General features: G+C 40.3%; 1 protein-coding gene across 1 annotated transcript in view; it reads right to left on the bottom strand.

The window, feature by feature from the left end:
- Window positions 1-2233: 2233 nt before the first annotated feature.
- DISP2 (dispatched RND transporter family member 2) overlaps window positions 2234-13529 on the bottom strand; it is a 33319-nt gene continuing 22023 nt past the window's right edge. Inside the window, exons 7-8 of the mRNA XM_034417867.3 lie at window positions 10144-10241; window positions 2234-6858 (exon numbers count right to left, since the gene is read on the bottom strand). Coding sequence (XP_034273758.2) covers window positions 3451-6858; window positions 10144-10241 — 3506 coding nt within the window. The 3' untranslated portion in view covers window positions 2234-3450. The remainder of the gene's footprint in view (window positions 6859-10143; window positions 10242-13529) is intronic.

The following is a 13529-nucleotide window of genomic DNA, read 5'->3' as shown; positions in this document are numbered from 1 at the left end:
ATGCTGTTGGCTCCAGGGGCTTTTCTTTCTGGCAGCTGTTCCAGTGTCTGCTAATTCATGTCCCAATATTTCTGACTGTTCTTCAGATTTCTGTTTGTTACGTGTGGAAGTATGTTGCTATGATTCCTCAGTGTATTTTTTCATTTTCATTTGCTTTTTATTCAGTTTTTTCCCAATCTCTGCTCTTTATTTTATATAGTAAATGTTTTCTTTATTAGGGCAAAAAGAACTCTCTTTTCCATCCATATCTTTGCAACACTCATTCTCTGGATTTACATTGAATCTGCCAACATTTCTGCTGCATCTTTGCTTTCAGTTTGGGCACTGTAATCATACATAGATACGTACATACAAACAGAACATTTCCTTTTCACATTTGTTGAATACAAATGTTCTTGAATGTTGACATAAAACCATTCTGTTTCTTCTTCAGATGCATCTGTGGTTAATGAATAAGTTTGGGAAATTGTGACATTCAGAAGCATATCTTGCATGTAAACAGCCATTATTCTATACTATATGGTGGTAGGCAGATTTCAGCTGAGTTCTTGTTTTTTTTTTATTAGTGCTCCTCCATTCTTTCTGTTTTCATTTATAGAATAGCACACTATACATCCATCTGATTAGAAATAGCCATTTGCACTTCAGTTGCTCTTACTGGTGCTGAGAATGCCCATTTTGATCCTTGTTATTTCTTTTTTGATGATCACTTAGTTTCCTAGGAGTCACGTTTTGTATGCTCCAGGTACCCAGTCTTCTTGATTTTCTTCTCTTAGGTCTTTTTGTCATAAGCTTTATCAGCATTCAGGCTCCTACACCATCCTTTCTTATACTACTTGTAGCACATTGTTGTTCTTTTCCAGTGGCAACCTTTTTGCCTGGGGTCTCAATTTTGAAATTATATATATTTTTAGCGGTGAAAGTATTCATTGTAACATGGGTTAATGTAGGGCATGGATAGACAAATGATTATATTCTAAGGATTATTTAAAATGCCAGGATGAGGATCATATATCTGTGTATACATAACTACACCATATATTTTAGGGCTTTTGGCTATGAAACTCATATCTTCATAAATCATATTGAGTTTTGCCTAGAAACAAATACAACACCTTGTTGTTTTGTTTTGTAGTCAATGCCATTTTATAAATAGCTTATTCCAAAATTACAGTAGCTCCACACCATTGGGACTTATTCCTAATATTTATGTGCATTGCATCTTATTGCTATAATCCTGAACTTCTTTACTACATATGGGCATTAATTCCAACAAGTTGAAAGGGTCATGTATAGATTGCAGGCTGTACTATAATAATATACCGCATTTTTCAGAGTATAAGACGCACCTTTTTCCCCCTTAAAAGGGGGTGAAAATTTAGGTGCATCTTATACACCAAATGTAGCCCCGCCCACCCACTAGCCCCTACTCTTTGGCCTCTGCCTCCCAGCAGTTACCTCCTTGCAAGCAAACAGCAAGAAAAAAACAGCTCCTTTCAGCTTCAGCACAACCTAATTAGCACAAGTTGATTAGATCGGCCTCCCGACTCTCAACTGATTTGCTCTCAGCTGTTTTGCGCAGGGCTCTGCTGCTTGCTGCAAAGAGGTAAAGCAGATTTTTTTTCTCCTTGTAATCAAGCTATGCTGAAAACGAAAATGAAAGTAAAGCAGGCTATTTGCTGTTTGCTGCAGTGAGGCAAAATTGCTCAAAGGCAGAGGGAGATTTCTTTTTCTTCTTTTCCTCACCAAAAAAGGTAGGTGCTTCTTATACTCCGATGCGCTTATACCCTGAAAAATACGGTATATTTCTACAAATATAAATTGAAGTTGCACTGCTAGTGATGTCATAATATAATTCTCATGAGATTCTTCTCTTAGTAGGCAGCCAGACAGATACTGTAAAAGTAACTCAAATTAGTTTTATTTAGTTCATACTGAACAAAATTGTTTTGTCAATACATTATGTTGCATACAATTAAAAGGAGACTATCCCCTCCCCAATATAACCTTGGTACATTTTTAAGAAGTAGAACAGTCCAAATAAAAGGGTGGGCAGAATGTGGATGTGATACAATTTTTACTGGATCTACACATGTCTGCTAAATATTATTGAAGTAGTGAGGGAGGGACTCATGTAACAGAGGTGAAAACACAGAGAATCTACACGGTCCAAAGCTTTTGTATATTAAAAGTACTATAAATCATAGTATTCATTGTAAAAGAAAAAGTCTACTTTAAGAAAAAATGTTTATTTTTTTATTCTAGGATATTATTACAGCTAGATGCAAGATAAACCACAAAAAGATGGAAAAGAGTGTGACATTGCAAAGTGGAATATAGGAAATTAAACGTAGAACACTAGGCTAAAATTATAAGTACAGTTTTGAACAAAAATAATTAGCTGAAAACCGATAGCTTTGAATAAAATATACCTAGCATGAACATTAATATAAATCAAAAGGTGTACTATATTTAATGAAGACAAATTACTCATATTAGACAATGAAAAATATATAATGAAAAACTGGATGAAATTTAAAACGTGCTCTCCTTGGAGAAAAGAGTTTAATCACACTCCCAAGTTAGAAATAAATTATACTCTTAACATTTACTTTTAAAGAGTACCAATAATTATTTGAAAAATTACCAAGAGATATTTTTTTCTGTCCCTATCTGAATATAATTTCTTGATGAGATTTGCATAATTCATAGAAAGTGATTCAGTTAAAACGTTTCTGTCACATCAACAATATACAAGATCTTAATGACTCAACACCAAATGCTCCAAGATACAAAGTTCTCTATTGTTCAGTAGCTACCAAGTCATTTATTTTTGTGATCCCTGGGACACTCTGCTGCTTCCAAAACCAAGTGAAACTGCAAAACATCTTACACCAGAGACAGTTACAAACAACTCTTTCTTGATTAAGTTAACCAGGATTCTTCCCCACCCCTCTTCTCTTCCGTTCAATCGTATCGGCTTCTCAGAGTCTCCCTGGACAAATCCCTGCAGTTTTCTTGGCAAGATTTTTCGAGGTGGTTTGCCATTGCCTCCTTTCTAGGACTGAGAGAAAGTGACTGCCCCAAGGTCACCCAGCTGGCTTTGTGCCTAAGGCAGGACTAGAACTCCTGGTCTCCCAATTTCTAGTTTGATGCCTTATCCACTAGAGCAAACTGGCTCTCTTTAACAAGGATAACTGAATATAATCAACACTATGGCACTGACTACAAGGGTAGGCAGTTGATTAGCTGACACTGCATTAAAGCTTGCTTCTGATCTACTTCAAAGTGGCTGGCTTAGTATTTTTTAAAAGTGTTTTCTTCACTTCTTCAATAATGCACTTCATTTTCATGCTGAAAAAGGAAGGGTTTCAAATCTGCTATTTGAGCCAAACATTTATTTTCCATGCCCCTGAAATAGCAGTTGTTCTACTTTGAGATTTTTCACCCTCAGTAGCCAGAGTTTTGCACCCCAGACCGTTTGATCCAAACATCAGGCATATCAGGTTTGCTATTTGGTAGAACAACTGGATCCATGCCTCCAAATCCTCCTAATCGTGTTCTTCTCAAGCCATTGTTTTGCTGGGATGCTGATGCAGAGGTGTCAAAGACAGTCTCCGTTAGGTCCAGCCTCAAAGTGTCTCTCTTTCCATTCAGGTGACCTCTCTGAGTGGAACAGCAAGAATCAACTACATCTAAATGATCTGGACAGGAGCTGGCTGATTCCACAATTTTTATGCTGGGTTCAAAATCACTGAGAGAGGTCTCACTGGAGACATTCTGAACACTGAAAGAGCTACCAGTGGAATAAAGGCATCTGTGAAGATCATACAGTTCAGCTTCTGGCAGATTACTGTTTTCTGAGGTATAATCTGATTTTTGTTGATTGGCATTGCTGGAATAATGGGATTTATTTAGCAGTCTGTCATCTATTGTGCTGGCTGACTGGGAATGTTCCCAGGCTTTCGGATCATATTTTTGGCATCTACACTCTCTGCAGAGCTCGTCTTGATGATTTTCTGCTTCTGTTCCTGAGTTACTTCCAGGCTTGTAAGGAGAAGATGTTTGCAAGGCAGGGCACTGACAAAGAGATATATGGCATCCCTCAGTTTGCTCTAGCTTATGTCTGTCTCTCTCAAAGGATGAGTGAAGCTCCATTCTAGGGCACCGGTTGTCCTGGAGCTGAATATCTTCAGATAAGACAGATGGACGATTGGACAGTTTGCTTGTGGAAGTGCTATTGTCAAAGCTGTCACTGAGCTTCCGGGCCAAAGGCTGGAGTTCATACTGTTCATTTGCACCATTGGATTCCTGATCTTTTGCTAATCGGTTCTGTTTCTCATTTCCTCCACAGATGAAAGTTCTGTTGGAGGAATTAGGGCTCTCGGAGTAGTCCTTCCAAATATTAATACATGGCCAAAGAATTTGTCCACAATTCTTATTTGGACCAAAGAAGCAGCACAGAGATTGGAAGAAGAATGTGGCAAAGCCACAGCTGATACATTTGATCATCATCATAAAAATCCCTAACTTCCTGTACGCTAGCACAGTGGCAGGTAACATAATCACACCTGCGGAAAACAAAGCAGAAGTTCCCATGATGGTGGCACAGCTCATCTGTTTCAGGGAAAAGGCAACCCTGCTCAGGCGATCGGAGTGGGTACACAAGTGGTAGGAAATGCAGTAGTTCACAGTGAAGTCGATGGAGAGGCCTACTGCTGCTGAAATGAAGAGGGACTCCATAGCATTCAGCTGCCATTCCAGAAGAACCAAAAGTCCAACAGTTACCAGAGCAGTACCTGCTACAGTGATAACAGAGAATGCAGTAAGAAGGACATTCCAAGTTGTGAGCAAGAGAACCACAAAACAGATGGCTATTGACAATCCCAGCACCACCATGGTCTCTGTGTCGATGCTGTGCTGGAGATTATAGAGGTCCAATTTACTGGTGAACCAACCATTTTGAAGCCCCATGGGGGCTACCTTTATCTCTTGTCTTATCCATAAGCCAAGCTCATCATAAAATTGTTTTACCTTGCTATAGTTGGAGCTGTAGTAGTAAATTGTTTGAAACTCTAGCACCAGGGCAACAAGATTGCCCTTCTCATCGAATCGGAGACCAAAGTCACGAGCTTCAGCTTCTTCTCTGTTGTGCTCCATTATCATCATTTTGATGCAATGAAGAAAGACTTCTCTGCCATATGGGAAGGAGAAGTGATTACAGCAGAGGTTGAAGCTGTGATCTCTCTTGGAGCATTGTCTGCTGTCCATCCACTGCTGAAATTCCTCCATGAAACAAACTGTGGATTTTTGTTCCACGTCGGCATAGTAAAAAGTATGATTCTTGACATTTTGGCAGAATTGCAGCAGCCACCTTTGCGCTTCAGGATTTTCAATGGTAAAGGCTGAGTCCCTCACCAGAGTGCCATTACTTTTAGGATTAAAGTGATCCCTGTTGTCCACTGGGAGTACACCCCATACAATAGTGATGGGCATATGCATGTCTTCTCGTTCTAACCTTTCAAACATGAACTCATTACAGTATTCGGCATCATATCTCTCAAAGGGGTGATTTAACCTGAAGACTTGTATAGATGACATCTCCAAAGATGGGAGCCTTAGTCGAGGATTTAGACAGGAGATATAGGCACCACCTATAGCCAAGGCAGCAAACCAACAGATCCAGATATAACGGAATTTGATTACTCCACAAGGAAGAACTTTCTCAAATAATAATTTGGAAGTTTCACGCCAAGTAGTCTGGATACTCTGGAGGAGATGATGGAAAGACAGAATGACCCTTTTGTGCCCAGTATTATTCCAGTAGTGTTCTGGTTTATAAACACACTTCTTTGCTATGAATCGTTCATACAGTACAACTGAAGCAGGGAGCCACGTCAACATAAATATCAAGTTCACCAGGACAGAAGTGCCCATGTAGATGGCAAAACAGCGTATGGCCGTAATGTAACTCATGTAGCTTGCGTAGAAAGCAGCACCAGTTGTCAGGCAAGATGCCATCATGAGGTAACCAAAATGATGCATGGTGGTTCTCACCCACTGCAGCAGCCCTGCAGATGGGTTCTGGCTCTTGCTACGATTCCAGAGGTCAAAAAAGACCAAGGTATGGTTGGCACAAATACTGCTGAGAATGATCACTGCAGATAGGTTTGCAAAAGGGAAATAGGAAAATTGGAAGGCCACCTTGTACAAGAAGTACGAAATCATCAGGGTACCAAAGACAATCATTATGATGACAAAAGTGATAAAGACCGAGTGTAAATAACAAAATATACTCAGAAATATTGCCAGTATTGCCATGATTGGATACACGGTATCCAGGAAAAGGTAGTGCTGGAATAATTTCTGCTTAAGGCCCAAGTCCATCCCAATGATGGATGTGTAATTATCAAACAAGTCCCCTGACTCAAGATTATTTAGGTAGATTCCCAGCATGGAAGCTCCCTTCATGGTTGGCAAAAACAACAGGCTATATTTCAGGGTTGGCACTTGATATCCCACCGTCTGCAGGCTGAGAAAATCTCTGTCCACTAAGAAATGAAGGAGCTGGTAAACCGCGTGGAACCGAGTGCATTTCTCTGGGAGTTTAGAACACTGCACGTATTTGTCTCTTTCAGTCTTGAAACCAATGCATGAAGGAACAAGAATGCCTTTATGATAGTCAGGGGCACAAGAACGTAGGAGGGTCAGGGTGTGGGAAACATCCGCCTGGGTAATATCGAAGCAAGAAGATCGGTTGTGTAGGGCAGCAATATAATTCCCAAGAGACCAGCTTGGACAGCATTCGTTGGCTTCGGTACGTTGACACAGGTTCCCAAACTGTGGGTGTGAACGGATCTGGAAAATAGCCAAAAAGATAATAATGCATTAAGTTTTTCTATGTCTCTCTTCCTTTCTTCTTTTATTTTTCCCAATATCCTCATTTTCTGTCACTCTGTGGTTTTGTTGGGCTGATGACAACATGAAATCAAATAATCTTGGGGTTGGCAACTGGAAATCAGTGTGCAAAAATTGTCAAAAGAGTATTTGATGATAAAAGAGGACGGTGAGCTGGAACTAATTCTCTATCATTTTTTGCTCCATAACATAAACATAAAGACAGTAGATGGTGATGATGATGATATACTTGCATGACAGCCAAAAATGTGTTTTTATTCTCCCTGAGTTAAGAAAGATAACCACCTTAGCCTTTACTCCATATGTTAATTACCTTTTATACTAAACTAGCTGTACCTGGCCACACGTTGCTGTGGCCCAGTCTGGTGCTCCCGCTGGGCTAAAAGAATGAGGCTGAAGTTCCAAACTCTCCATGAACATTTGGTGGGCGTGGCCAACTCGACATCACTCACTTTCATCAGTCACATGACAGCCCCCGAGCCACGCCTACCCAGCTGGTGATTAGGGCAGAGAACCGGTTGCTAAAAAATAATGGGAACCACAAAATCCTCCCTCTCTGTCTCCCCTTCTCTCTTTGTATCTCTCTATGTCTCTCTCTCTCTCCCCCCCTTGTATCTCTCTATGAGTCTCTCTCTCTCCCCCTCTCTCTGTATCTCTATGTCTCTCTCCCCCCTCTGTCTGTATCTCTCTCTGTCTCTCTCCCCCCTGTATCTCTCTATGTGTCTCTCTCTCCCCCCTCTGTATCTCTCTCTGTCTCTCTCCCTCCCCTCTGTATCTCTCTGTCTCTCTCTCCCCCCTCTGTATCTCTCTATGTGTCTCTCCCCCTCTCTCTGTATCTCTATGTCTCTCTCTCTTCCACCCTCTCTCTGTATCTCTTTCTGTCTCTCTCTCTCCCACCCTCTCTCTCTGTATCTCTGTATGTGTCTCTCTCTCCTCCCCGTCTCTCTGTATTTCTCTATGTCTCTCTCTCCCTCTCTCTCTGTTATCTCTGTCTCTGGCTCGGCCTCTTCTGCGTCCCCCACCATCGCCCTTACCTTTTCAGGCCAGGCCTTCACAGCTGTCCACACCACAACAGAAACTCGGAGGCCCCCTCCATCCTCCCTACACAGATGTTCTCTGGGGGCTCGACGGGGAGATGCATAGCAGGGAAGGGAAGGGAAGGGAGGGAGGGAGGGGGTGTGGCGGGGGTTCGAGGCTGGTTTGGGGCTTCCCGCCCGAAGGAAAAAAGCAGCAAAGCCAGGAGCCATGCACACCCCACTGGACCCCTGCTGGGCAGTTCTCCTCCCCCACCTGCCAAGGGCAGGGGAATGATTAAATCCCCTGCTCTTCCAGGCGAAACAAAGGAGGGCCAGCCATCCTCCCTCCTGCCCGTTTCTGCCCCCTGAAGCCTCCCTGGAGCCCCTTTTCTGCCAGAGGGCGAAATTTTCGTGTAGGCTCCGTGAACTACCAGAGAGCCCACCTGGGAATCAAAGGCGGCGCTGGTCAAAGGCAACCCCCAGGCTCCAGTTGCCCCCATCTCCCATTCACCGACCGGATTCGCATAGCGCCGGTTAGCAGCTGGTCTTTCTGACCTCGGGACCCGTGGTAGCACTGGGCCAGGTGCGATTCAGGCCAGGTGAGGGATGGAGGGTTCCTGCTCGGTGTACCCAGGCAGCCTTGTTGCCAGGTGTTCTTTGGAGGGAGCCCCGAGAGCGGCTGGCGAGGGGGATGGGCAGCAGCGGCAGGCGAGGCTAGTTTGCGGGGTGGCCGGGGGAGGGGGAGGTCAGAGCCAGGCTCGGGCGGGCCCCGCCCAACCCTAGAAGTGCCAGCTGCGAGGGCTTCCCGGCAGGGAGCCGGCTGCCTACCTGCCGAGCCTGTTGGCAGGATATGGCCCTCGGGCGTCACTGCCTTCCAAATGTGTAGTTTCTTGGAAGCAATATGGAGAGTCTAAATATAAGGAGCAGAAATCTGTTAGCGTAATCAGGGCTAGGAGGCTGCCATGTTGGTTTTATGTCCAGCAGATGGTGCTGTTTTTCAATGTTTTTCATGTTTTTACCTGTCACAGGTGTGACATGTATATAATATAGGTATATAAAAACACTCCCGTAGACGAATGCAACGTTGTGTCAAAATTTGAAAGCAATCGGTGAAGAACTTTTGGAGATGTGCGGTTATGTACAAACGGACATTTACATTTTTATTTATATAGATAGTAAGCCATCCAGAGTTGCTTTATCAGAGAGATGGACAGCATATATACATTAATTGATAATAATGCAGTTTGTAGTGTCAAACATAATAATACTGTAATAGGATTTAAAAAGTTATCAAGCATTTTAATGAAGTGGCCTTTTTTCAGGTTTCTCTTAACTTTTCATCATAAAATAACATAAGCTTTGATACCTAAATGCTACAGTTTCACAAAACATAAATATACTTTCATTTTAAAATTACCCCCAAATACAGATCTTTTACTTTAAAAACATCCAATAATCAAAGAGCTAACTTTCCTTCCCTTTGTTTTGTTTTCCTTTTCTCTTACCTTTCCTGCACTTTATGCTCTGTTCTGATTTTTAGAGCTGCGAGCTTTTACAATGAAGCATTTAGATAGAAGATAGATAAATAGATAGATAGATAGATAGATAGATAGATAGATAGATAGATAGATAGATAGATGGATGGATGATAGGCCAACCGACCGATAGACAGACATCTTGTTAAATCTGCTTTTTAAATAGAATTAATTGGGATTGAATATTTCCTAAATTAAGAATGGCTACTGCTTTTAGCTTATTTCAGAATGGAACTCAAAATAATCTTTTTCTTTCCCTTCCCTTCTCCTCCCCTAAGTAAAAATGAGCTGATCCATATCTCTGCCAGGACTGCTACAACTACAGGATTTTGGTCCCTACAATAGAAATGTATTTATTGTTTGTTTGTTGAAGTTTATTTGACTGCCCAATTCCAGTGAACTAGACTAGATTATTTCTATAGTACATTTCTACTGTAATATTCTTATCTTTTCCCCTGTCCAATTTTCTTTCCTCTTTTTTCACAAATCTGTTTTGATCAACCAAAAAAGAGGTTTTTCATTACATTTTGTTATAAATTCAGTATGCTGGATGCTGGATTCTCATTCCTTTGTATGCATATGAATGGTCTCAGAATTACGTAAATTATTTAGAAGTGTGAAACTGGAATCTGTCACTCTAAGGAAATGTGTCTGTTCCTCAAAGCACTACTAACCTTGTTCTGTTCCATTTGACACATGGATTGTATCGCTTGCAAATTCCACAAGCTCCCAGCAGTTGTAGACATGAAAACCAGCTGAGAATAATTCTTCCCTAAAAGGAAGACAAAATACATGAACAAAGGTGAAGGATCAGTCAAATTATTTGGAATCATCATCATCATCATCGTCATGTGAACATAAAGTGGAAAAAGTTGTTGAAAATGAGAAGGTGAAGATCTTATGGGACTTCTGAATACAGACCGATCGTCAGTTGGAACGCAACATGCCAGATATCACAGTTGTCGAAAACCAAAGTGTACAATTTATTGATATTGCTGTACCAGGAGACGCCTGAATAGAAGAAAAAGAACTGGAAAAAATCATGAAATATCGCAACCTGGCCATCAAAACTATGTGATTATGGATGAAACATGTAACAGTGATACCCATTGTCATCGTGGCACTTAGTACCATGTCCAAGAATTCACAAAATACATCAAGAAATTGTAGCCTCCTGCAATAACACCAACAGAACTACAAAAAACTGCGCTACTGGGAATATCGTACATTTTAAGAAGATATTTGGTTGATACCTAGGATGCTGGCAGCAACCTGTATCAACAATCAGTGCCAGTCAATGATATGTGTGATACATTTTTAAATGTTCAGTTGACTGAGTTTCATGTTTAATGAATAAAAGAGATAATAATAATGCTGTAGGCTCTTTTCATTGCCATTGCATAACTTCTCTTTTGTGAACAATTAATTGAAGAAGAAACTTTATCATTGTTCTGAACTACTCTTTACCTCCCTTAAGAATTGAGCATCATATTAATTTTTTATTATGTTCTTGCACAGTCAGACAAATGTTTAGCCTGGATTTTGCATTTTTGTCTACCTATTGAATCCTTCCCAAGGACCTGGATAGATAGATGTTGTTGCTTAATTAAAGGTATTGTTGTAGGATTTATATTATTCCAAGTAAAGCAGCCTTTTGCAATTGACAGATGGTGATTTTGTCAATGCTGATAGTGTTCTAATGATATTCCAGATGTTTTGGAATTGAATCAATAGCACCTATTGCTATTGGTAGTATCATAGTATCTTTGCTTTCTTTTGCCATATTCTATTTATTATGTTGCTTGCAAATTCAACCAGATGTTTAGAATAGATTTGGCATTTTTATCAGGACTGTTGGATGAGCATCCAGAGCCAGAAGTTGCAGGACGGCAGGAAGAAAAGTTGTCTGCTTATTACTATTATGGTTAGTCACACAAATATTTGGCTGCGTTTGGCATTTTTATCCACATATCAAGTCCTTCATAAGGACCTGAGATAAGCAGATATTGTTATTTGATGGTGTTAAAGGTATCCTTGCACAATGTAAGCTGTTCCATGTGAAGCTGCCTTCACAATTGACTGATGATGATTCTGTCAATGCTGATGTTCAAGTGGTGCTCCAGATATTTTGGGAGTGCACCCAAGATGCCTATTAATATTGATACTATCTTTGCTTTCTTTTGCCACAGGCATTTTACTTCTATCCTCAGCTCTTTGTATGTTGTGATTTTCTTCAGTTCCTTCTCTTCTACTTTGTTATCTCCAAGTACAACAGTGTTTACTATGCAGACTTTTTTCTTTCTTTCTTACTGACAGTTGTTAAGTCTGGGTTTTATGTGGCAAGTGCTTGTCTATTTGCATTCTAAAATCCCAGAGCATTTTAGCTCCTTCATTTTCTATTACTTTTTTCTATTTAATGTTCCCACCACATCTTGCTTGCAGGCAAAGGATACTTCTTTCAAATATTCCAGTGCATCATTGTTGCTACTTTGTCATGCCATTGTTTGTAGTCAGTCTGTGTGATCTTTTTGCAGTAGCTAACCAGGTAGTCCACTATTTTTTCAGCTTCTTTGCTGAGACTATATTTGGTTTTTGTAGCTTAATTCTGGCTTTGCATGCATTTGTTCTTAAAGCCTTGGTCCTGTGCAACCAGAATTATTACTGTTACACAAAACAATATGAAATCACAGATGCCAGTTAGTTAACTGATGTTGGTCCTCCATATTCATCAAATTCTTCCCAAGAATCTAAGAATATATTGATGTAATATATATGTGGATCCAAGCAATGTTTCCTTTTGCTCTTGACAGATGGAAATTTTGTCAATGGATACGTTTTCTGAGCACTGTCCAAGATTTTGTGGTGTGGTATGCAATGTGCCAATATTATTATTATTGTTGGTCGCACAGTCAGCCAGATGTTTAGACTGGATTTGGCATTTTTATCCATCTACTGAGTCTTTCCCATGAACCTGGGATAATGATGATGATGATGATGACAATGACGATGATTAAAGCTTGGGTTTTAATGCTTGCTGCCTAGTTCATTGCCAAAAACAGGAAAAAAGATTCTATAGTATATTTAATATTAAAAAAAGGAACTCCCCACAGGTTTTCCAAAGTTGAACAATGACTAGAACTGTTAAGACTTTATCAGTAGAGATTATCGTTTTCAAAAGAACTGTATAAAAATATAACTTGTTTTAATGTAGTGTTATTAATGTAAATTTATTCTTAGAAGACAATGACTCAGAGTTGCTTCATATTTGAAATATAAAGTATGGCCAGTGTTCCTTCCTCTATTGATATTATTTATTACTTGTTTTTTTAAAATTAACATCTCTTCTTGATTCAGCTACCAGAATGTCTAGAGGAGTGTATATAATGGAGAAACACACTTAAATGTAGTTGTATTTTTTTTGTGCAGAATCTGTCTTATTACATGCTTCCTGGCATTTTTCCCTAACAACTTCCCTAACAAAAGGCTATTGCTCTAGGTCAGCTCCACTCTTTTATGTTTGGCAAGGTGATGTTATCACGTAACATCAGACCGCCTTCTGCCACCAATAGCCTCCCACCGGCCAGTACGCTCGCACAAAGTGGGCCTCCTCAGGGTGCCGTCTGCCAGACAATGTCAGCTGGCGACTCCCAGGGGGAGAGCCTTCTCTGTGGCGGTGCCCACCCTCTGGAACAACCTCCCCCCAGAGATACGTACAATAACAGACCTCCGGATTTTTCGTCGGGCCCTGAAAACCCATTTATTTCAACTAGCTGGGCTGGCTTGAGTTAAATTTTAAATTGATTTTAAATTGGGTTGTTTTAATTTACGGCCAAAATATTTAATTATTTTAAACTGTTTTTAAATTTTGTATGTTTTGTTTTTTACTTTGGCGGTTCACCGCCCTGAGTCCTATTTGGAGAAGGGCGGTATAGAAATAGGAACAAATAAAATAAATAAATAAATAAATAAATATGTTTTTAATGTCAGTCCTTTATGCTCAGTATTTCTATATTCAGTTCAAACAAGTCTCAAAGTCGCAACTGTTGTCTTTCTCCAAATG

Source organism: Pantherophis guttatus, chromosome 1, assembly GCF_059756535.1.
Source record: "Pantherophis guttatus breed Tessera chromosome 1, ASM5975653v1, whole genome shotgun sequence".
In the NCBI taxonomy this organism is placed as follows: domain Eukaryota; kingdom Metazoa; phylum Chordata; class Lepidosauria; order Squamata; family Colubridae; genus Pantherophis; species Pantherophis guttatus.
Note: the sequence above shows the minus strand (reverse complement) of the source record. Positions and strands in the feature narration are given on the sequence as shown.